The sequence below is a fragment of the Boleophthalmus pectinirostris genome, unplaced genomic scaffold (assembly GCF_026225935.1).
Source record: "Boleophthalmus pectinirostris isolate CB_2022bp ecotype Guang Dong unplaced genomic scaffold, ASM2622593v1 HiC_scaffold_3, whole genome shotgun sequence".
NCBI lineage: Eukaryota > Metazoa > Chordata > Actinopteri > Gobiiformes > Gobiidae > Boleophthalmus > Boleophthalmus pectinirostris.
The window spans coordinates 1,685,681-1,710,664 of NW_026571299.1; the positions used below are offsets into that span (position 1 = coordinate 1,685,681).

Genomic DNA, 24,984 nt, shown 5'->3' on the forward strand with positions numbered 1-24,984 from the left:
TATATATATATATATATATCATATTATATATATATATATATATATATATATATATATATATATATACATACCAAGTAAAAAAGTAAATAATAAATAAATAAAAAAAAAACAGAAAAAAGTTAAAAGTAAAAAATTTACATATAATAAATTAACTACATTTGCAATTAAATTATTTGTGTAATCGTGGAAAATCTGTTTTTGTTCAGTTTTCTTTGGAGATATTTATTTATTTATTTTTCTATTTTTTGTGCCGTTTTGGCCCAAACGTGACATGTTTAAACCAGGTCTAAACCAGGTCTAAACCAGGACTAAACCAGGTCTAAACCAGGACTAAACCAGGTCTAAACCAGGACTGAACCAGGTCTAAGGTCTAAACCAGGACTAAACCAGGACTAAACCAGGTGTAAACCAGGTCTAAACCAGGTCTAAACCAGGTCTAAACCAGGACTGAACCAGGACTGAACCAGGACTGAACCAGGTCTACACCAGGACTAAACCAGGTCTAAACCAGGACTACACCAGGTCTAAACCAGGACTAAACCAGGACTACACCAGGTCTAAACCAGGTCTAAACCAGGACTAAACCAGGACTGAACCAGGTCTAGGTCTGGGCTCAGACCGGTGTGGGGAAAGTCTGGAACTGCCGGAGGAAGAACTAAAGAAACAGGAGGAAGTCCAAGTGTGACAAAACTCTGAACTTCTTTTTTTATCATCAACAAATATTGAGAGTTTGAGAGTATCTTCAGTATCTTTTGCTGTTTCTGTTTTGCACTTTTATGGACTGAGATGTTCTGTTGTTTTTCCTGGTTTCTGTTGTAGTTTCTTCCAGTTTGGGGGTTACAGCCCCGAGTGTCTGATCACCACAGGCTCCACTGATGCCTTTACTTTCCAGGCTTTCTCCAGCTCCTCCTTGAGCCCCTGGTATTTCTCTAGTTTCTCGTGTTCTTTTTTCCTGATATTACCATCTCCTGGTATTGCGATGTCCACCACCACGGCTCTGCTCTGTTCTCCACCACTACTATGTCTGGTTGGTTCATCACCATCCTGTCAGTCTGTATCTGAAGTCCAACAGGATTTTGGCTCGGTCATTCTTCACCACCTTTGGAGGTGTTTTCCACCTTGATCCTGGGATCTCCAGCCTGTACTCTGCACAGATGTTTCTGTACACTCTGCCTGACACTTGGTTCTGTGGTTCCATGTTTGTTTCCCTGCAGCATCTGACACCTGCAGTTCTGTGCTGGACTGTCTCAGGAGCCTCTTTGCACAGTCGACACCGTGACTCTGGTCTGGTGTGGTAGATCTGGGCCTCTATTTCCCGGATGCTCAGGTCCTGCTCCTGAGCTCCAGGATGAGCCTCTGTGCTGTCCTTCAGACCTCTCAAGACATTGGGAGGATTTTCTTGATATCAGCCTCTTCAGTTCTGTTCCGGTGGTTCATGTAGGGGTTTGTCCTGCCATGATGGTCCCTCCAGCTCCTCTTCCTCTGGACCCCACTGTCTGAGACCTTCTCTGAGCTCCTCATCTGTTGGGGCCTTGTCCTTGATGTTCTCATGGAGCTTGGATGTTTCATCCTGGACAGTGGTTCCCACACTCACTAGTCCTCGTAGCTGTTTATCGCCTGCACCTTGTTCTTCCATTGAGCTGCTTCTTACGACTTGTCTCACTCTTTGCAGGTATTTGGCTGTAGCTGCCTCTTCGAGGAGCCATTTGCTTGTGGGACACCAAGGTACTTGTAACTGTCCTCAACGTCTGCTATTGTTCCCTCTGGGAGTGAGACCCCCTCTGTGTGTTCTACCTTCCCTCTCTTTGTCACCATCCTGCTACATTTCTCAAGCCCGAATGACATTCCAATGTCTGTACTGTAGATCCTTGTGGTGTGGATCAGTGAGTCGATGTCTCGCTCACTCTTAGCGTACAGCTGATGTCGTCCATGTAGAGGAGGTGACTGATGGTGGCCCCGTTTCTGAGTCGGTATCCGTAGCCAGTGCGGTCGATGATTTGGCTGAGGGGGTTCAGATGCAGAACAGCAATGGGGACAGTGAGTCTCCTTGGTATATGCCACATTTGATAGACACTTGTGTAAGTGGCTTCCCATTGGCTTCAAGGGTGGTTTTCCACAACCACATCGAGTTTGCGATGAACGCCCTTAGAGTCCTGTTGATGTTGTACAGCTCCAAGCACTCAGTGATCCATGAGTTGGTGTTTGTCTTCCCTAGTGTTTTTTGCCAATTGCTCTTCTGTGCTGCACTCATGTATTGAACCATGTGCTGCTTATCTTAGCCGTGATGACGCTTGACATGAGCTTCCATGTCGTGGAGAGACAGGTTATTGGCCGATAGTTGAATGGGACTGCACCCTTTGAGAGATCCTTCAGGATCAGGATCGTACGCCCTTGGATGAGCCATTCAGGGGATCATGTCAGGGCCTGGTCCAGTTTTTCATACCTGAGACTCTTCATCACAGTGGCAGACATCCAGGGGTGACTGGATTCTGTTCAGGGAGGTTGCTGTGGTCTTCTCTCAGATCCACCAGCCACTGTGCATCAGTGTTATGTGATGCCTCCCTCCCATATGCCTTTCCAGTAGCCTTTCAGTCTCCAGCCTTGGTGGGTCTGCTCTGGTGTTATTACCCTGCCATGACATGTACAATAATCCACATACAGACACTACAAAATAAAATCACTATTTACAGGTGAAAGACGCCTGTTGTCCAGGAAACCATTAGAAAAGGAGCTGAGCAGTCTTTGCTGTCACAGAGACATCCATAGAGAAAGCACAAGACTTTTGTTTTCTTGTTTTTGAAAAAGTTCACCTGGAACTTTTCCATCCTGGAGCACAATACTTTAGTCCAAACTGTGGTGTTTCAGGTTCTGGAGGAGCAGGTCCTGGTTTTATGTCCAACAGCAGCTGCAGAGGCTCCACAGGCTCCTGGCCTCAGATTACCCAGAATGCTCTGAGGGTGAGGAGCTGAGCACAGAGGTTCTGAACATCACCCTGGACTTCCTGAAGAAGATGGACCAGGAGCATCTGGCCCAGCGTCTGCAGAACAGTAAGAACAACCCAAACGCACGTACAACAGGTAAATCCTCCAACTAAGAACAAACTATCGTGAAATTCTTCACCCACTTTCATTCCCATTGAGCTCAACTCTCCCATCCACCTGGAAGTTCACTCCAGTTATGGAAGAACGTTTTCCATTCATTTTTCCCATAGACTTTAAAAAAATTCAAATAGTAATAAATGTTTTGTGGAGGGTAAACAGCTACGTGCTAAGTAGTTTCAGAAGCACATTTTATATTAAATGCTCATTAGTCCCAAAGACCTGATTAGACCTGAGCTTTTAAACTTTTTATATTATTTTTATTTCGGAAAGTAAAATCATAATTTTATAAATAAATCTTGTAGTTGAATTCAGTCGTGTGCGTCACTTTTATGGTGAGACAAAACAAACTTGGGATGGACGTCAATATTTAGTCAATAATTTAACAACGCCAGTCATTACGTAAACTACTTTGCAAATTCCATCCATCCATTTTCTTCCGCTTATCCGGGGTCGGGTCTCAGGGGCATCAGTCTAAGCAGAGACTCCCAGACTTCCTTCACCCCAGACACGTCCTCCAGCTCCTCCGGGGGGACCCCGAGGTGTTCCCAGGCCAGTCGAGAGACATAGTCCTCCAGTGTGTCCTGGGTCTTCCCTGGGGCCTCCTCCCGGTGGGACATGCCCGGAACACCTCCTGAGGGAGACGCCCAGGAGGCATCGGAAACAGATGCAGCCCGAGCCTCAACTGGCTCCTCTCCGTGGAGGAGCAGCGGCTCTACTCCGAGCTCCTCCGTGCGACTGAGCTCTTATTTGCAAATTATTATATTTATTTAGACTCACATTAATTACATGTAACTGAGCCATTTTGGAATCAAATTAGAGAGACCAAGACCTACATAGTTTATTTATTGGACGATATATTTGACTCCCTCTTTGTACAAACAGGGCTTTTTGTGGCTGTTTGTTTTTACTTCTACAACTTATTTATTATGCAGCTGAACCTCCAGGACTGTTCTTATCTGTGTATTTATTATAATGCATCTAGAAACATAATAATAATAATAATAATAACAACAACAACAACAACAACAACAACAACACAACACAACAACAACAAACAAAACAATAATAATAATGTGTTACACGAACATTCAGTAAACTCTTGTCCACTTTTTCAAACAGTTTGTATTTTTCAAATATTGATCCAAAATGACAAGAAATCCAAATACAATGTCAAATGAGTTAAAGATAAACTGTATTTGACACATTTGTATTGGAGAGAAAAAGTGGCTGAGCAGAGGACTGTGGGGTAAACCTGCTGTGTTCTCATAGTTCTGTGTCATTTGGAGATTGTGAGTTCACTGAGGGCCTCTGTTGTCTCTCCTCAGGGACTGAAGTTGGAGTTCACTGTGAGAAACTGAAGAGGCATCTGCAGCAGAGATTCAGTCGTGTGTTTGAGGGCGTGGCTAAAGCAGGAGACTCCGCCCCCCTGACCCAGATCTACACAGAGCTCTACATCACAGAGGGCGGAGCCTCAGAGGTCAACCAGGAACATGAGGTCAGACACATGGAGATGGCGTCCAGGAGACCGTCCAGCCGCTCCAGAGACTCCAGCACATGTGACCTCTTTAAAACCCCATTTCACAGCCAATCAGAGCAGAGCTGTCAAAAGAAAAGGAATTGAAGTCAATAACGAATAAACTATTTGGTAAAAGTAAACCAGATAAAACAACATGAAAGAGGCACATACAGCAGTGAGAACAGAGAACACAGAGCAGCCAATCAGATTGGCGTGGCCGGCGTGGGGAAAACAGTGCTGACTCAGAAGTTCAGTCTGGACTGGAAGGCGGGGCCAACCAGGACCTCCAGCTGCTGTTCCCGTTCACTTCCCGTTCACTTTCAGAGAGCTCAATGTGCTCAGAGACACACAGTTCAGCCTGGTGGAGCTGCTGCACCACTTCTTCAGTCCATCCAAACATCTCTGCAGCTTCCAACAGCTCCAGGTGCTCTTCATCTTTGACGGTCTGGACGAGTGCAGACTTCCTCTGGACTTCGGCCGAACCCGGGTCCTGACCGACCCCACAGAGTCCGCCTCAGTGCACGTGCTGCTGGTGAACCTCATCAGGGGGAGCCTGCTTCCCTCCGCTCTCCTCTGGATAACCACGCGCCCCGCCGCGGCCAATCAGATCCCTGCTGAGTGCGTCTCCATGGTGACAGAGGTGCAAGGGTTCACTGACCCGCAGAAGGAGCAGTACTTCAGGAAGAGTTTCAGAGACCAGGCCACAGCCGTCATCTCCCACATCAAGAGCGTCCGCAGCCTCCACATCATGAGCCACATGCCGATGTTCTGCTGGATCCTCTCCACAGTTCTACAGAAGCTTCTGGAACAAACAGAGGAACCAGAGCTGCCCCGGACTCTCACACAGATGTACGTCCACTTCCTGGTGGTGCATACCAAAGTGCAGAACATCAAGTATCACCAGGGATCAGGGGAGGACCTTCACTGGACTCCAGAGACCAGGGAGATGGTGAAGTCTCTGGGAAAACTGGCCTTTGAGCAGCTGCAGAAAGGAAACCTGATCTTCTACGAGAGTGACCTGAGCGAGTGTGGGCTGGACGCTGCAGCGGCCTCAGTGTACTCCGGAGTGTTCACACAGGTCTTTAGAGAGGAGCCAGGCCTGTACCAGGACAAGGTCTACTGCTTCATCCATCTGAGTGTGCAGGAGTTTCTGGCTGCTCTTCACGTCCATCAGACCTTCTTCAGCTTTCGAGGGAACCTGCTGGAGACACCACACTCCTCTGAGAGTCCAGACCCTGAAGTCTTCTACCGCTCTGCTGTGGACCAGGCCTTACAGAGTCCAAACGGACACCTGGACCTGTTCCTGCGCTTCCTCCTGGGGCTGTCTCTGCCGACCAATCAGAGGCTGCTGCAGGGTCTGCTGACTCTCACAGGAAGTAAACGGATCCAATCAGGAGACAGTAAAGTTCATCAAAGAGAAGCTGGATGAAGAAAGTCTGTCTGCAGAGAGAAGAATGAACCTGCTCCACTGTCTGAACGAACTCAACGACCACACTCTGCTGGAGGAGATACAGAAGTATATGAGAGAAGGAGAACTTTTCTGGATAAATTCTCCTGCTCAGTTGTCTGCTCTGTCCTTCATCTTACTGTCCTCAGACTCAGACCTGGAGGAGTTTGACCTGAGGAAATACCAGGCCTCAGAGACAGCTCTCCTGTGTCTGCTGCCGGTGGTCAGAGCCTCCACCAAAGCCCTGTGAGTCCAGACTGTATTTAAACTCTTGTGTGGAGGTTCTAGTCTCTAATGTCCCTCTCTGTCCTCAGTCTTTGTGGCTGTGGTCTGTCTCCTCACAGCTGTGGTCCTCTGGCCTCAGTCCTCAGCTCCTCCAGTCTCACACATCTGGATCTCAGTCACAACGACCTCCAGGACTCAGGAGTGGAGCTGCTGTGTTCTGGACTGAAGAGCGCCCCCTGCAGACTGGAGACGCTCAGGTGAGACGCTCCCATGATGCACTCTGCCCCCTTGTGTCCACATGAGTGTAATGCTGTGTCTTTAGGCTGTCTGGATGTCTGGTCTCAGAGAGGGGCGGGGCTGCTCTGGCCTCAGCTCTGAGCTCCGCCCCCTCCCACCTCAGAGAGTTGGACCTGAGCTACAACCATCCAGGACCCTCAGCAGAGCTCCTGACCGCTCTACGGAACCGGCGCCCCCTGCTGTCTGTCAGGTGAGACCACACTGCCCCCTGCTGTCTGTCAGGTGAGACCACACTGCCCCCTGCTGTCTGTCAGGTGTGGGTCCTGGTTCAGTGGGTCTCTGGTCCATGGTGGGTCCAGAACCTGGTCTCTGGTCTGGTCTAAACTGGACTTGTGTGTTTCAGGTTGGATCCTGCTGGAGAGTGTTGGATGGTCCCAGGTCTCAGAAAATGTGAGTCCTCAGTCCAAAGCAGAAACAGAAAACTCAAGGGAAGTCCAAAGAAAATATTATTGTCTATTTTTATTTTGTTATAAATGAACAACATATTGTAGGTCAGAGACAAAGTAGAACCATCTCTAGTTTCTTTAAATTTGACCTGTTGTATTTGTAGTTTTAATTCAGCTGTTTGTGTTTCAGACTCCTGTGAGTTCTCTCTGGACCCAAACACAATTCACAGAAAACTCAAACTGTCTGAGGACAAACAGAGAGTCACCAGTGAGAAAGAGGAGCAGCTGTATCCAGATCATGAGGACAGATTCACAGACCAGACTCAGGTCCTGAGCTCCTCTGGCCTGAGGGGGCGCTGTTACTGGGAGGTGGAGTGTAACTGGGAGGTCGATATAGCAGTGAGTTACAGAAGAATCAGACGGAGAGGAACAAGAGAGGAGAGTAGTAAGTTTGGAGAAAACGATCAGTCCTGGAGTCTACAGGTCAGTGAGGGACAATACAGCATCAAACACAACGGCTCAGAAAAATACATGGAGTCTCCACAAGAACTTTCATTACATGATGCCAGAGTGGGTGTGTTCCTGGACACTGAGGCTGGATCTTTGTCCTTCTATGAGGTGGGGTACTGTAAAACTGATGAACTGATCCATCTCTACACCTTCACCTCCTCCTTCACTGAGCCTCTGTTCCCTGGGTTTGGGCTGTGGTGGAATGACAGTTCAGTGTCTCTTGTGAACATGAAAACACAGTAAAATATACTAAGGAGGTGTTGTCAGATGTCTTAGATAAATGTGCTTTATTGAGTATCCTGTATTTGGCAGAAAATGGTGTGTGTGTGGTTCCGTGGGAAACAAAGGCATAAAAAATGTATCGTCAATAACTTTGCAACTGTACAAAACAAATACACATGGACATAATAAACAAACTCTAAACATAAGTTTTCTGCCACAGTAAAAGTGTGTTTCAGTAAAGAGTTCAAAAGATTTATAATAATTTAGTAATAATTATGTTCTAATTCATCTGTTATAATTTCATGCTAAAAACTTGCCATTTGTTAAAAATAATCGCTATGCGCTCTAGTTTTGGTTTACTTGCATCTTATTTTGAAGGCCTCAGGAAGTGGTCACAATGCATTATGGGTTTCACGTGACGTCACAGGGCGACGTTTGTCAGCGCATAAAATCAGACGGAGGGCAGGAAGTGAAGCGACTGGAGGAAAATGTCGATGTGCCAATCGTTCCAACCGAGAGAAGGAAAAGCGATTTTTTTAGAGTACCAAATATAGTCGTCCACAAAGGTCAGAAATGAGACAGAACAACGCTGTAAAAAGTGGATTACAAACCTGTTTACGGTCGGGAGGAGCAGAATCCGCAAACGCTCGTGTCTGCAGTGACCACTTCATCAAAGGTTTGTTACAAAGATAAATAGTTTTTTGTGGTTTACCTAAACATAAACGAATCATTAACGACGAATGACGTTTGCTGACATTAAATAGTTCAGATAAATCGGTCACTGCTGATACACTGCAGTTTTTCCCATAACGTCTATACACATAAAATAAGAGAAACACTCACCCCGGCCAAGACCAAACCATAATCATCATTTAGGCGTTTTGCACCGAGGTTGAGGATCCATCCACTGACAAAAAGAGTTCTATGTCTCCAAACTTTTGTACTTTGCCTTCATCTGTTGTCTGGTGTAGAACGACGTCTGAAGAGCTCAATAGTTTGTGATCTCCTTTGCCTCGATTGTCGGCAAATCTTTTACTTTGGTTGAAAATTCTCTCATTTTCAATAAGATTGGGGTTGTGGGAAATATTCTGTGTCGATCGTGCTGATTCACCCAATATTTTGTACCTTGGAATGACAACAGGGTGAAAAACACGTATGACTATCTGTAGTGCTATAAAAGACATGTTTTTCTGTACTTTGAGATGCCACGAAGCAGAAAACTGATGTATGTGAACCCCGTGGCATGTACCCACCCCTGATAAAGTGCACCGGGTCAACATTATTGTTCATTTTCTTCTGTATATGCTAAATCAACAAGTTAATGTTTTGTCAGATGTGTGGTATAAAGCTACTCCTCGTTGTGAGTTGGGCAGAGGTGACAGTTGTACTTGGTGATCAACTTGAATCTCTGAATGGAAAATGCTGAAATAAAGTGGCCTGTTTCTCAGATCCTCCATCTTTTGTGCTTCTTTCTAGGACACACACTGAACCTTCCAAAAAAAAAACCCCACAGGGTCACGCCCAATATATTTGTCGACTAACTGCTCGTACTTTTGCCTCGCTACTGGCTCTAAATCCTGACAATAAGAACTCTCCTCCATATCTGTGTTCTCCAGAGCCGTGTTTGTTTGTCGTGTTTGTCGTTCACTTCCTGCCCTCCACCTGAAATTCGCGCGTCATCGTGATCACGTGACTGAAACCCTCCTGTTATGGGTAACAGAGACAGAAGTCAGTTAGTCGACGTTCAGACTGCAGGGTTTAATGCTCAATTCCGATTTTTTTGTGAAATCCGATGTTTTTGCGAGGTCGTTCACATTTCCAATTAAATGTGACTTGTGTGTGACTCCAGTGTGAACATTAACCCTTCCAGACCTAAGGGCATTTTTGGTACATTTGTCCTCGCCTGGATTTTTTTCCTAATTTTGCTATTAAAACTCCCCCTTTTATCCCCTAATTAAGTGCTATACATCCTTTTTTTCAGTACAACCTGTTCTTTCACAATCTGAGTGCTGTAGTTGTGTCATATGGCTGTAATAAAAGCTATAGCACTAGAAATACAAAGGAAAAAAAAAAAACGGAAAATAATATTCACACTCCTTTATTCAAAACACACAGCAAACATGTATAAACAACTTTTTAGACATAATAAATACTTAGTTTAGGGTCTTAGCTACAAAGGTGCAAAGTATGAAGTTTGTAGGTATTCTAAAAATGTCATTTTTGCCCTCAAAACAAAAAAAAGTGCACTCGTCCAAGTCCTTCACTAGTGCCAATCATGGAAGCAGTTCCTATCAGGCACCAGGCATAGTGCCACATCACAGGCCTTGCATTTCCATGCAGTACACTGCCTCTTCCCCTGTGTTTGTCAGCAGTGCACACATGACAGCCTCCCATATGATCCTTGCCTGCTGCGATCTTCCTGGTGTGGTGGTTAGTAAGTGTGGTGATGGAGATGAAGTACTGAGGAGTGGAGATCTGGATCTTCCATGCCCTCCATCCCTGCCCCTCCTCCTGCTCTCAGAGGAGATCGTAGGTGTTGAAGGTGTTGATGGTTCTGGATGGGTGGCTGGGGTTGTAGACACTGATGAAGCTGGGGAGACACCTGAAGTGAATGGCACAGGGGAATCTGGAGGAGCCTGAGGAACATCCTCTGACTCAGCACTAAACAAAAGAAAAGGAAAAAATGTTAGTTTGTGTAAAACTTGTGTATTACATATGGACTACAACAAGTCTAAGTCTAGTGCAGCAGGGGCAAACACAATGCACAACCCCATCCCCCACCCAAATGGTGTCAACAGATTATGACCTCACTAATTAGGACATCCACACCTCCCAAACCACTTCATCCACTTTACACATGTAGTTTGTAGCTCGTTATTACAAACAACAACATACATGTCATAAGTCTAGTGCAACACAGGTAAACAGTTGTCTGAAGTTCACAATCTCATCCCCCACCTAAATGACCCCTCACGCATCAAATAAAACTGTATCCAAACAATGCGTAAATAGGCATTACGCATGCTACTATTATGTATTTACGCCCGTTTACTACAAGTGTTGCATGATGTTTGCTCTAAATAACTATGAAATATTTGCTACTTACTCTTCAATAGGGTCCAGATCCTCCAGGTAATCCAACTCTTCATCTGTATAAAAAGTGACCACATCGGACTCGGCGTCACTGCCAGGCTCCGTTACCATCGCCACTGCTTCCAGCAAGGAAAGTGACGCTTTGTGTGCCATTTCTGTTCGTGCCATTTCTGTTCGTTCTTTCTTTCTTCTGAGAGACTTCCCGGAGCTCTTTATCCTCTGTGCGCAAAACAACAAATGCCTTGGCACACGAATGTGTGTACGCCAAGCGCGCATCTGCGCGCACCTGCTCACACCCGCGCGCACCCGATTCATTGCTCGGCACTAGGCTGTTTACATCCTGTTGGGTGTATTATGTATCATTTGCAAGTAAAAAAAACAACTTTTCAAATAAAAATAGTAAGGGATGCGCAATTACGCACACCGAGATGCGTAATCTGCCATTTACTTGAGAAATAATGGTACTTAGGTCTGCTTTATCAAATGCTATGAGCACAGTCGCTCAGAGGAGTAACTATCTTGACTTACAACAATCTTTGGCAAAGTTTGGGCCAGTGAAAATGGATGGAGTGCGTCATGCGCCGAAGAGCGAAGTTCCTATTGGACGCCTGTTTTCACTACGTCACCACGCAGCGTGCGTGTGACGTAGGATGATGCCGGAAAGATGCTCGTAAAGCCACGGGTCTTATCTATACGAGGAAAAAAAATTAAGTCTCTATCTTTTATGGTTAAAAAGTTATGTAAAACATGTCCGCCGGTATCGTATACGATACCGTCGGTCTGGAAGGGTTAAATGGCCCGAAAGTGTCCCACATGTGACACTGGAGACACGACGACGTCAACCCCATGCGTCAACCGCAGTGAGCGTCTCTGTGTTTCCAGAAGTTGTCCAAACATGGACGCAGCATCGAGCACCTGGAGATTTTACAGTTCCGGTTTCCGCCTACTTCAGCGCAGAATAGTGATGTTTGTGTCTTGTTGATAACGTGTAGGTGGATGAATGCACTTTGGCCGTTCACACTGAAGTCACATGTCAAAAGATCAGATATGTATCAGTTTCAGGAGCACATATCCAAGTGTCCTGGGTCACATTTGAAAATATCAGATCTGTGTCGTTCAGACTGTCAATAAAAGATCAGATACAGGAACATAGAGACAAAAAATCGGATTTGGGTCACTTCTAAGCTAATGTACATTTTATTTGTTTGTTTTCCAGTTTCACTCGAGCTTTTCACGCCACAATTGTAAAGAATTCTAAACTGTCTAGAAGACCGTATTAAAGGAGCAAGACGCTCAGTTTCCTGTCTCGTGAAAACCAAGTTTGACTTTCTGTTGATCTGCGTTCACGTACACGCTGTGTCCAACACGTAGTGATAATACAACACAACAAGAGTGAACAGTGATAGAAAGTGAATAAAAAAGGCAATGACAAATATATTACACATTAGTTATGCAGCTGTAATAAACTGAGCAGCTCTACTGACTCTGCTGCAGCTTTAAGAGGCGCCGTATCCAGAGTCGCCGCCTCCTCGAGAACGACGCTGCAAGTTAGGCCCAAAACGTACGGCAAACCAAACTGTTCACATTTACGCATATATTTAACACGTTTATATATATTTAACGCATTTAACACCATATCTGACGCGTATTACAAGCTTATATGACGCGTAAAAAGTGTTAATTAATGCGTCGAATGATTCTACAGATGATAATGATCCTCCCACTGTTTTTCTCAGTCAATGAATTGAAAGTGTTTTCAGCCAGAAACAGTCCAACGCCGATGTTCCTATACACAATCTTTACTCTTAAAGGAATAGTTTTTTTTTACATGAATCTGTGTGTCGTCCCCGTGAGCAGTGTCGTGCATCAACACTGACTCACCCCCCACAGCGTCCGGTGAGTCGAGACTCTGGCCGTTTCCGGTGCTGATGAAAGTCGTCGGGCAAGTTGTCTGGGGACTGTATAATAAAGTGTTTTTCTTCTCAAAACAATCTGTGTTCAAAAGAGTAGATACATTTGCATCACAAAACCATCGTCCTCAAAAAAGTCAGACCTCATAATCTCTTGGTCCTTTTTTCTCTCCGTTCGTATCACTGCGCGCTGCCGCCAGGTGACGGCCGCGCACGAGTCCATCACTTTCTTCAGTTGTTTGTCAGTGTTTACATGCTCAAACCGTCGCGACGTGAGAGAGTTAACGAGAGAGCTAGAGCCATAAGTATATAAGCTTGGATAAGATACATAAGAATATATCTAAAAATGATGCGAACTCTTGATTATCCAGGCTGTAACAACAAAAATCTGTCTGAATCTCGGGGCACATTTCACCGTTTTCCTGTCCTGACTTTGCACTGAGGAAACTTTGGCTTCTTGCTTCAATGTGGAAACCAAAGATAAAAAAAGCTTTGCGTGTGTAGTGCGCAATTCAGCGACGAAGATGATGTTCCTTCATGCCCAAGACAAAGGAAGAAATCTTTTTTGAAGAGCACCGCTGTACCTGCACCCAGGTAAGAACGAAGAGGTGCCGCTGTGTTTACAAGCGAACAGACGACCGAGAATCATCAGCAAATCACTCAGTTCCATGTCACCAGTGAAACGTCTACAAAACATAACGTCATAAGTCGACTGTTATTACTGTAAATGTCGCTTACCCTGTTGGCAGCAGCTACGTGGACGTGTGGATGATTCCGTGCTTCAGTCACAGTGTAGGCTCTATGTTCGCTGTATAGACGCATCAAGAATCTCAGACTTCCGATCATCGCGCAATTCACACTGGGAAGGATCCTCCGAAAAAGTGAGCGTCAAACCTCCATGTTTGTTTTCCCAGTGGGACGTGTCTATTGTCAGAAGTCGATCTTTTCAAGTCTTTTGAACCATATCACTTTTGTTTCTGGTTCTGATATTGTCATATTTTAGTTTTGAGATTCAGACATCGTTAATTGTTGTGGTTGTTGGATCCAAACAGCGGAAAACGACTCGAGAAATGTGTTTGTGAACTCCATAAATGCAAAAGTGAATCAGATGTGTGTGACTGCAAACCTCTGTTCAAACTGTTTCTCTTCCCAACGGAATTGAAAAATAGTGAAAGGTGAAGGTGATGGGCAGGATTGATCCACAGGAAGAACCAAAAAGGAAACATTTGTCTGACTAAATCATCCCGAGTTTACAGAGAACATTTTGTATGTGGAGCGACAACAAAACAAAACCTCGTTTGTTAATGTAGAGGAGCAGAAGACAAACAGACTGAGCTGCACTTTCTTGTTCTTGTGGTTTTACAGAAACATCACGTCTTGGTCTTTGCAGTGGAAGGTGTTTCTTGGTGAACAGTTGGAGCCTTTCACTTTGGTGTTGACTTCTTAAATTCATAACCGAGGTTGAATGAAGGATCGGGGATTTTGTTTTGATGTCGCTCCACATACAAAATGTTCTCTGTAAACTCTGATGATTTATGCAGTCAAAGGTTTCATTTTTCATTCTTCCCGTGGATCAATCCTGCCCATCACCTTCACCTTTATTTATTTTTTAACTATTTATTCTTATTATTATTTGTGCTGCTGTTGACCAGGACCTGATCGCAGTATTTAGTTTCTGTGTATTTTTATACTGAAATGACAAATAAATTCTGATTTTGATTCACACATGTGTGACATCATCAGTGTGAGCCAATAGGACACACACATGTGTGACATCATCAGTGTGAGCCAATAGGACACACACATGTGTGACATCATCAGTGTGAGCCAATAGGACACACACATGTGTGACATCATCACTCTGAACCAATAGGACACACACATGTGTGACATCATCAGTGTGAGCCAATAGGACACACACATGTGTGACATCATCAGTGTGAACCAATAGGACACACACATGTGTGACATCATCAGTGTGAGCCAATAGGACACACACATGTGTGACATCATCAGTGTGAGCCAATAGGACACACACATGTGTGACATCATCAGTGTGACCAATAGGACGCACACATGTGTGACATCATCAGTGTGACCAATAGGACACACACATGTGTGACATCATCAGTGTGAGCCAATAGGACGCACACATGTGTGACATCATCAGTGCAGTTGTCTCCTGAACTCTTGAGCTGCAGACTCTGGTGTGAGGAGGATGTTTCAGTGCTGAAACACTGGTTCACAGATGTTTCTTCACAGTCGTCAGAAACAGTCACGACTTTTCTCTCTGGACCAGTTTTACTCTCCACAGACAGAGCAGTGCCACAGTCTAGCGCCAAACACAGTCTGACCCCAAACCCAAGAGTCAGAGACACAAAAGAAACAAGAGTCTGGACAAAAACCTGTTAAAAAACCCTCAACTTCATGTGAAGTAAAGAAACTGAGAAACAAGAGAATCTACGAGCCCTGAACCAGGACTAAACCTGAACTAAACCAGGACTAAACCAGGACTAAACCAGGACTAAACCAGGACTAAACCAGGACTAAACCAGGACTAAACCAGGACTAAACCAGGACTAAACCAGGTCTAAACCAGGTCTAAACCAGGACTAAACCAGGACTAAACAGGACAGGACTAAACCAGGACTAAACCAGGACTAAACCAGGACTAAACCAGCTAAAACCAGGACTAAACCAGGACTAAACCAGACTAAACTAAACCAGGACTAAACCAGGACTAAACCAGGTCTAAACCAGGACTAAACCAGGTCTAAACCAGGACTAAACCAGGACTAAACCAGGACTAAACCAGGACTAAACCAGGTCTAAATCAGGACTAAACCAGGACTAAACCAGGTCTAAATCAGGACTAAACCAGGACTAAACCAGGACTAAACTAAACCAGGTCTAAACCAGGATAAATAACCAGGAACTAAACTAGGACTAAACCAGGACTAAACCAGGACTAAACCAGGAACTAAACCAGGACTAAACCAGGACTAAACCAGGACTAAACCAGGACTAAACCAGGGTCTAAACCAGGTCTAAACAGGACTAAACCAGGACTAAACAGGACTAAACCAGGACTAAACCAGGTCTAAATCAGGACTAAACCAGGACTAAACCAGGTCTAAATCAGGACTAAACCAGGACTAACCAGGTCTAAACTAGGTCTAAACCAGGACTAAATCCAGGACTAAATCCAGGACTAAACCAGGACTAAATCAGGACTAAACCAGGACTAAACAGGTCTAAACCAGGACTAAACTGAACTAAATCAGGACTAAACCAGGACTCTAAACCAGGACTAAACCAGGAAACCAGGACTAAACAGGACTAAACCAGGTAAACAGGACTAAACTAAACAGGACTAAACCAGGTCTAAACCAGGACTAAACAGGACTAAACCAGACTAAACCAGGACTAAACCAGGTAAACCAGTAAACCAGGTCTAAACAGGACTAAACCAGGTCTAAACCAGGACTAAACCAGGACTAAACCAGGACTAAACCAGGACTAAACCAGGTCTAAACCAGGACTAAACAAAAAACCAGGACTAAACCAGGTCTAAACCAGGACTAAACCAGGACTAAACAGGTCTAAACCAGGACTAAACCAGGTCTAAACTAGGACTAAACCAGGACTAAACTAAACTAAACCAGGACTAAACCAGACTAAACCAGACTAAACCAGGACTAAACCAGGACTAAACCAGGACTAAACCAGGACTAAACGTCTAAACCAGGTCTAAACCAGGACTAAACCAGGAAAGGACTAAACCAGGACTAAACCAGGACTAAACCAGTAAACCAGGACTAAAGGACTAAACAGGACTAAAAGGACTAAACCAGGACTAAACCAGGTCTAAACCAGTAACAGACTAACTCTAAACCAGGACTAAACCAGGGTAAACCAGGACTAAACCAGGACTAAACAGAAACAGGTCTAAACCAGGACTAAACCAGACTAAACCAGGTCTAAACCAGGACTAAACCAGGACCAGGACTAAACCAAACAGACTAAACCAGGACTAAACTAAACCAGGACTAAACCAGGACTAAATCAGGACTAAACCAGGACTAAACTAAACAGACTAAACTAGGTCTACTAAACCAGGACTAAACCAGGTAAACCAGGACTAAACCAGGACTAAACCAGGTAAACCAGACTAAATCAGGACTAAACCAGGACTAAATCAGGACTAAACCAGGACTAAACCAGGACTAAACCAGGTCTAAACCAGGACTAAACCAGGACTAAATCAGGACTAAACCAGGACTAAATCAGGACTAAACAAGAACTAAACCAGGACTAAACCAGGACTAAACCAGGTCTAAACCAGGTCTAAACCAGGACTAAATCAGGACTAAACCAGGACTAAACAGGACTAAACCAGGACTAAACCAGGTCTAAACCAGGACTAAACCAGGACTAAACCAGGTCTAAACCAGGACTAAACCAGGACTAAACCAGGACTAAACCAGGTCTAAAACCAGGACTAAACCAGGTCTAAACCAGGTCTAAACCAGACTAAACCAGGTAAACCAGGACTAAAGGACCAGGTCTAAACCAGGACTAAACCAGACTAAACAGACTAAACCAGGACTAAACCAGGTCTAAACCAGGACTAAACAGGTCTAAACCAGGACTAAACCTAAACAGGACTAAACCAGGTCTAAACCAGGACTAAACCAGGACTAAACCAGGTCTAAACCAGGACTAAACCAGGACTCAGGACTAAACCAGGACTAAATCAGGTCTAAACCAGGACTAAACCAGGACTAAACCAGGACTAAACCAGGTCTAAACCAGGACTAAACCAGGTCTAAACCAGACTAAACCAGGTCTAAACCAGGACTAAACCAGGTCTAAACCAGGACTAAACCAGGTCTAAACCAGGACTAAACAGGACTAAACCAGGACTAAACCAGGTCTAAACCAGGACTAAACCACCAGGTCTAAACCAGGACTAAACCAGGACTAAACCAGGACTAAACCAGGACTAATCCAGGTCTGTAAATCCGCCCCGTGTGGTTAAAGTCTGGTACTGCAGGAGGAGGACAAAGTCCAACTGCGTCAAAACTCTGCGCCTCTCGGTGAGTCTCTGTTCTGTTTTTATCACAAAAACTACAAACTGGACCAGAACTAAGACAGGACTGGACCGGGACTGGACCGGGACTGGACCGGGACTGGACCGGGACTGGACCGGGACTGGACCGGGACTGGACCGGGACTGGACCAGGACTGGTCTCGTTTTTCACTCAGATGTAAACATGGTTGTGTCGGTGCGTGTGGGTCGCTCCTTCAGGCAGGACTGGAGTCTCAGAGCGGCTCCACTTTCACTGTGGAGCGGGGCGAGTGCGGGCCGAGCCGCGCCGGGATCACGGGTTGGAATTTGGGAAGAAAAACATAAACTCTAGTTGAGCGGGACGCGCAGAGCTCGAGCTTTGACACGTGTCTCACTTTTGCTCCGGGATTCTCTTTGTGACAGTCCCGTTTCCCCGGGACAGTTTTGATCCTGTGTCTCTGTCCCAACAGATTTATACAAAACCAGGGATTTGTCCCAGTGTCTCTATTTGGACCAATCTGATCTAAACCAGGACTAAACCAGACAGACCTGAGCTCTGTGACGTCACGCTGACAAAATCACATGAGACAAACAGGAAATCAAACTCAGACAGATCCGCTGTATTTTCAGAATAAAATATCCCCGCACACTCCTGGGACTCACACATGTACTTACCCAGTGCAGATCGTCACAGTTTCCAAAAGCTGGAGGAAGTGGTCAGAGTGTGAAATGCTGCTGTTGTTTCCCAACAGTGTTTCTTGTTCACACATGTACAGTGTGAAGTCCTGAGCAGAGCCTGAATCCACACCAACACTTTGTCTCAGGAGAACAGTTTCCACACTCGGCCCTCGGCCCACAGAGACCACACAACACCAGAGACTCCAGTCAGTGCGCCTCAAGTCCCAATAAAACCAAAGTGAACCTGAAGTGCACCTGCAGTCAGTGTCCACCAGGGGTCAGTCAATGAGCAGCTGCAGAAGCTGAAGCTCATTGTGCCTGAATCTGCAGCGACACTTTGATGGACGTTTATCTCCAACATGATACAACATCAGTGCAGTTTAAAGGTTCACAGGACAAGATTTTCTCTCTGTTCTGAAGTCGTTTCCTCGTCACAAACATCTGGAGTTGTGTTTTGTTTTCACACGTTTGACACAAACCTGCACATTTAGGTTTTAAACCAGGAGTGTCAAACATACGGCCCGGGGGCCTGATCTGGCCCTCCAAGACCTTTAATCTGGCCCCGTCTGATTTTCTACTAAAATATTTGAATGATATTTTCTATTAAAATGGTGTTAATTTTCTGTGGTGTTTATCACAGCAGCGTCTCCAGCGTCTCTGTACGTGGCCCCTCCCACCAGAGCAGCACAAATGAAGACTTGTCTCTTTCCAAACGCTCTTAAAGGACGATCGTTTTGACTGTTGACCGTGACACCCTCATCAGAAAAATGTCCAACATGAGAAAAGTGGAGCCGAGTGCAGGATTTTACAACAAAAATGGACTTATTCCCGTTTACAGACAAGTTCATGTTAAAACTTTGTGTTGAAATTGTATTTTTCTTAAATTTTCAGGTTGTTCATAATATTATAATATTTTGTAAAAGAAAAAGTTCATCAATTCAAAAAGATTTCTGTAATAGATTTGTGTTTCTCTGCACAAATATTTGAACTTATTGTTATTTTTGGGGTTTATATGACATGAGTTTTCTGATCCGGACACTTTGGATCAAAGTCGGTTGGACTCGACCCCCGGAACAAAATGAGTTTGACTCTCCTGATTTAAACTCTCTTGTGATGTCATGAAGTGATACAGGAAGTGCTCCACTGTGTTTTTAAACTCCACACATCTTCACTAGAATCATTTGGATCATTTCAGTTCTGGATTTGTCAATCTCGACTGAACTAAAAACTAGAACTACCACTTCATGACATCACAAGGTGGAGCAGAGTGTTTGGAGCTTTGCAGATGTAACAGACTCATAATAAAGAGTCAAACATGTGAATGAAACAAAACACAAGTCCAGCTCTGTTTTTGAGGAGGTTCTAACATTAGAACATGAGTCAAGTTGACAGGAGTCAGTTTTGTGTGATACAGGAGCTTTAAATGTGTCTTTGTTTACCATAGTTCTCATGTCATTGTTTTGTGCAGGACCGAGATGGACCCACCCGGATCTGGGACTAAACCTGGTCCAGTTTCTGTGAAGAGCGACAGCTCCAAATCCTGGGGTATTGATTTTAAAAGGTTTGTTGACTTTATTTTCTGTTGCCTTGTACATTTCATCACTGCTCAGTGTCGAGCTCCTCTGGTTCTGCTCAGAGCTGTGAGTCTCACAAACGAGTTGGTCCCAAATGAAAATACTAGAACTTCTACAGTTTGGCAGCATTTTGTCTTCAGGCTGAATGACCGGGGAGACGAGTAAATAAACCAACTGTGGTCTCGAGGTTCGCTGTAGCCAAGGCCATAACATATATTTTTGTTACGGCATTTGCTATTTATTGTTCTTTTATTATTAGTGTTTTTTATTATTATATTTTTTCGGATTATGAGGCGCAACATCAATAATGTTGAATTCTCTCGTCTATTTTCACACATAAGTGGCACTGGATTATAAGGAGCATTAAGAGAAACAAACAGACGACACTTGAGTCTGATCTTTGGTCCAGGCTCCTCGATCCGTCGGCAGATCGTGGTGGAAGTCGCCCGGTGTCTCTCGGTCTATGTGAATGTGTTTTATGAATGTGAATGTGGGTGGATCATTTAAGTTTGTTTTTTTTTATTTCCTACGAGGACGACTCAAATATACATTGAGTAATAATGTGTTTAATGCAGCTTTGACACATTTGTTTATGTTTTACCAAAAACCAAACTTAAAACCACATGACTCATTTGCATAAACGTTAAAGTGCTGATAAAAAACAGTTGTTTCCTTGTGTCGCTGATGTGGTTCAGCTTCTGTTGGACTGAAGGACACGACTCAGTGGAATATGAGTGTTCTGTCTGTGACAGAGGATGTGCTGCTGATGGTGAGTTTGTTCTGTGTGTGTGTGTCGTGTTGGACATGGTTCATGTGAAAGTTTTCAGAGATTATAAACGTGCAGGTCGTACACACAGACCACATCACGGTGCAGCTTTGTAGCTTCATAACTTACTAAAACATTTTGGTAATACAGTAATACCACATACTCCGGTAAAATGCAGAGAAGGTTTAACGGTATTAAAAGTAGGATATCGCTCAACTCTGCTACAAATATTTGTCACTTGATGGTTGTTGAGATTAAGTAGATCAAAGAACAGAGACGTGCCTGGATAAACTATCACAACTCTAAAAAAAAAAGTCCGAATAGCAATACTAAAAAGTGTCAGAAAACCAGCGCGTCTAAATAGAGGAATGTGGTAATGAAGGGATGTCAGAATAGGCGGCGGACCCCGTCCACAGACCACAGAGACCACACAACATCAGAGACTCCAGTCAGTGCGCCTCAAGTCACAATAAAACCAAACTGAACCTGAAGTGCACCTGCAGTCAGTGTCCACCAGGGGTCAGTCAGTGAGCAGCTGCAGAAGCTGAAGCTCATTGTGCCTGAATCTCAAAGCGACACTTTGATGGACGTTTATCTACAATATTCACAACTAAAAACTATAACTACCACTTCATGACATCACAAGGTGGAGCAGAGTGTTTGGAGCTTTGCAGATGTAACAGACTCATAATAAAGAGTCAAACATGTGAATGAAACAAAACACAAGTCCAGCTCTGTTTTTGAGGAGGTTCTAACATTAGAACATGAGTTCAAGTTGACAGGAGTCAGTTTTGTGTGATACTGTGTGACAAAGACGCCCTTTGTCCCTATTTTTTCACTTTTCATTTCATTTACATCAGGGGTGTTCACACTTTTTCATCATGTGAGCTACTTACAAAATGACCAAGTCATAATGATCGACCTAATACAAAGTCAAACAAACTGCACTGAAACACTCTGTGCCCCTTTTTTGGACCCTCCCCCACAGTTTGAGAACCTCTTCTTTAAGAGAACTTCCTCTAACACTTTACACAAAACTGTGGAAAAAAGTGAAGGAAGATTTTTAAACCTGTTTTTTAAAGTTCCAAACTGGAGTTTCATTCTTTTCTGGTTTTGCAGTGATATTTACCAGCCGCTGCACGTTTACCAAACCAAACGCACATCGTGACAAACACAGATGCATTTGTCACTTTTGTTAGACAAACTTCAGCCAAATGTGGCAGTAGGTCTGTTCTGTAGATCCGCTCTATGCTGTAGACCTGCTTTGTGCCAACACTGGAACACAAATTTAGACTGGTTTTTGCTTCACGTTTGGTCTTGCTCTTCTAATCAGCCGCACTGTGGGAGGGGCTTGTGTTCGCTGTGCGCAGGAAGGAGCGAGAGCGTGAAAAGGCGAGGGGCGGCGTGCTGACGTGAGGCAGATGGACAGGTAGGATGTTTAGGAAGTTGAACCTGCCCTGTGATGCACGCTGGTACACGAGGGCACACGCTGTCGCAGACGAGCCGTGCATAGGGAGCGTGTGTGTTTGTGATGCGCCGTAGAGTCTCCGCGGGTTTCAAATGAGCGCACAGGCTGCACTGAGACGCCCCACACGCTCCTGCACCCGCTACAAGTTTATTACCAACAGCAGCGGCCGGAATGAAATATGATCACACTTGTTGAGTGTCAGACCTCGAGTGAGAGACAAGACCGAGTCCAAATGCGATCGAGTCCGAGACGAGACACGGCGATTTACCCACACGACCTTGGCGATCGACTGGTAGATCGCGATCGACGTATTGAGCACCCCTGGTTTACATCTATCTCAGATCAACTAAACAGCTAAATAACACTATCCCAGGTTTGTTTTATTTAGTCTTTGTTTAGTTAAATGAATCACTATGCACACAGTTACTTTAAATTTATTTTATTTGGTTATATCTATACATTTTGGTTTATTAACTTACCACCTCACCTGTGACTCCACCTGGTCTGGAGACAAAAGAGGGGGCGTGACCATCGTCGGCCATATTTAAAGACTCTGGGGGAGGTTTTGGCCCAGACCATGTGGAGGGAAGACTCAGATTCAGTTCCTTTTGTTTTATGGAGTTGGTTTGTAGGATTTTGTTTCAGTGTTTCTAGTTTATTTGGAGCACTGTTTAATTTAAAGGGGATTTAGGCCCTCAGGCAAGGATATTATACAGCACAACTAAAAACAGGGAAGTTAAGTCCAACTAACCTGTGAGTTGGTTGGTGCGAACCCAGGGGGAGGGACTTCCTGTCTGGGTGGTATAAAAGTTTGAGCAGTTTAGCCATTCAGGGTGAATCACGATCAGTGCAGCTGTGAGCATGTGGGGTATTTTCTTTTGTTTCATTAATTTCTGTTGCTTTTGCTCTATTTAAGCAGTTATTTTTTTGTAAATATGTATTTTAATTTTGTCCACAACTCGGTGAAGGACAAAATAAATACTTTTTTGGTAAAGGGACATTTTTTTTTTGTCTGCCTCCTTCTTCAACCACTTTGGCCAGCTTCCCCACATACAGGAGCTTTAAATGTGTCTTTGTTTACCATAGTTCTCATGTCATTGTTTTGTGCAGGACCGAGATGGACCCACCCGGATCTGGGACTAAACCTGGTCCAGTTTCTGTGAAGAGCGACAGCTCCAAATCCTGGGGTATTGATTTTAAAAGGTTTGTTGACTTTATTTTCTGGAGTAAAATGTAACGGAGCAATTTTGAGGCTCATTTGACAGATTTTTACAGATTTAAATTTTGTGCAGGTCTTGTCCCTCAGCTCAACACAGGAACATTTAAACTCATTTAAGATGGAATCAAAAACTCAGTCAAATGTCAGAGACAGGAACATTTAGACAAACTTTAACTGCTCCATATTCACTAAACACATTTTCAGGGACAGAGTGACAAGCACCAGGACAAACTGTGCAAATCCACACAGGAAAATCGAGGCAGATTCACCAGATCAGACGCTCTTTAAAAGAAAAAGTTCTTCCCTCCCTGGATCATATGGACCCACATTTCTCATCCATCTCAGAAACAAAGTAAGTGTGGGTCTGGTTAGTTCTTGGATGGGAGTCCTCCTGGGAATACCAGCTGCTGGAAGCATTTTCATTCTTTTCAATGTAAATAGTTAAAAAAGTACTGAGGTAAGGAATGTGTAACTTTCATCTCCGTTTCCATGGCAACGACAACATTTCATAGGCCTGAGTTCTCAAAGGTCACTTCTGTGTCTCTGCAAAATGACCTGAACTTTGACAACTTTTGAACTTTTTTCCATCCACCATTTTCTTCTGCTTTATCCGGGCTCGGGTCTCGGGGGCATCAGTCTAAACAGGGACTCCTAGACTTCCTTCACCCAGACACTTCCTCCAGCTCCTCCAGTGGGACCTGAGGTGTTCCCAGTCCAGAGACAAAGTCCCTCCAGTGTGTCCTGGGTCTTTCCCCGGGGCCTCCTCCAGGTGGGACATGAACACCTCCTGAGGGAGACGACCAGGAGACATCAGAACAGACGTCCTCCCCTCAGACGCTCCTCTCCACGTGGAGGAGCAGCAGCTCTACTCCGAGCTCCTCCCGTGTGACTGAACTCCTCACTCTATCTCTAAGGAAGCGTCCAGACGCCCTGCGGAGGAAACTCATTTCGACCACTTGTATCGTTGATCTCGTCCTTTCAGTCAATACCCAGAGCTCATGACCAGAGGTGAGGGGAGGAACGAAGATTGACCAGTAAATCAAGAGCTTCGCCTTTCGGCTCAGCTCCTCTTCCCCACAGTGATCACTGCAGACGCTGCACCTGTCCACCTGTCAATCTCACGCTCCGTCCTCCCCTCACTCAAGAACAAGACCCCGACAGACTTGAACTCCTCCACTTGAGGCAGAGACTCTCCACCCGCCCGGAGACGACAAGACGCCTTTTTCCGGTCGAGAACCACGACCTCAGACTTGAAAGAACTGATCTTCATCCCAGACGCTTCACACTCGACTCAAACCGCCCCAGAGCTGCAGGTCCTGGTCTGATGAAGCCAACAGGACAACATCATCTGAGAACAGCAGAGATGATCCTCTGGTCCCCAAACCGGACCCTCCGACCCCTGACTGCGCCTAGAAATTCTGTCCATAAAAACAATGAACAGAACCGGTGACAGGGGCGGCCCTGGCGGAGTCCAACATGCACCAGGAACAGGTCTGACTTA

General features: G+C 44.8%; 3 protein-coding genes across 6 annotated transcripts in view; 2 read left to right on the plus strand and 1 right to left on the minus strand.

Moving 5' to 3' along the window:
• The window catches only part of LOC110156377 (NLR family CARD domain-containing protein 3-like), a 234,805-nt gene that overhangs the window by 126,064 nt on the left and 83,757 nt on the right, over positions 1-24,984 (minus strand). The gene's annotated exons all lie outside the window — the stretch shown is intronic.
• LOC129411105 (NLR family CARD domain-containing protein 3-like) overlaps positions 1-24,984 on the plus strand; it is a gene marked incomplete at its 3' end in the record, with an annotated part of 207,923 nt that overhangs the window by 658 nt on the left and 182,281 nt on the right. The gene's annotated exons all lie outside the window — the stretch shown is intronic.
• On the plus strand, positions 5,944-9,158 carry LOC129411096 (erythroid membrane-associated protein-like). The gene is made up of 5 exons (XM_055160997.1): positions 5,944-6,310; positions 6,379-6,546; positions 6,612-6,776; positions 6,930-6,976; positions 7,163-9,158. The coding sequence occupies exons 1-5, from the start codon at positions 6,072-6,074 to the stop codon at positions 7,723-7,725; spliced, it is 1,182 nt and encodes a 393-aa protein (XP_055016972.1). The 5' UTR covers positions 5,944-6,071; the 3' UTR covers positions 7,726-9,158.

What these genes read in the sequence shown, in the direction of transcription:
- LOC129411096 (XM_055160997.1), top strand. Translation starts at nt 6,072, where the DNA reads ATGAACCTGCTCCACTGTCTGAACGAACTCAACGACCACACTCTGCTG. An exon ending in TGCAGACTGGAGACGCTCAG is followed by an intron (nt 6,547 to 6,611) that starts GTGAGACGCTCC and finishes CTGTGTCTTTAG; the next exon opens with GCTGTCTGGATGTCTGGTCT. An exon ending in GGTCCCAGGTCTCAGAAAAT is followed by an intron (nt 6,977 to 7,162) that starts GTGAGTCCTCAG and finishes TTTGTGTTTCAG; the next exon opens with ACTCCTGTGAGTTCTCTCTG.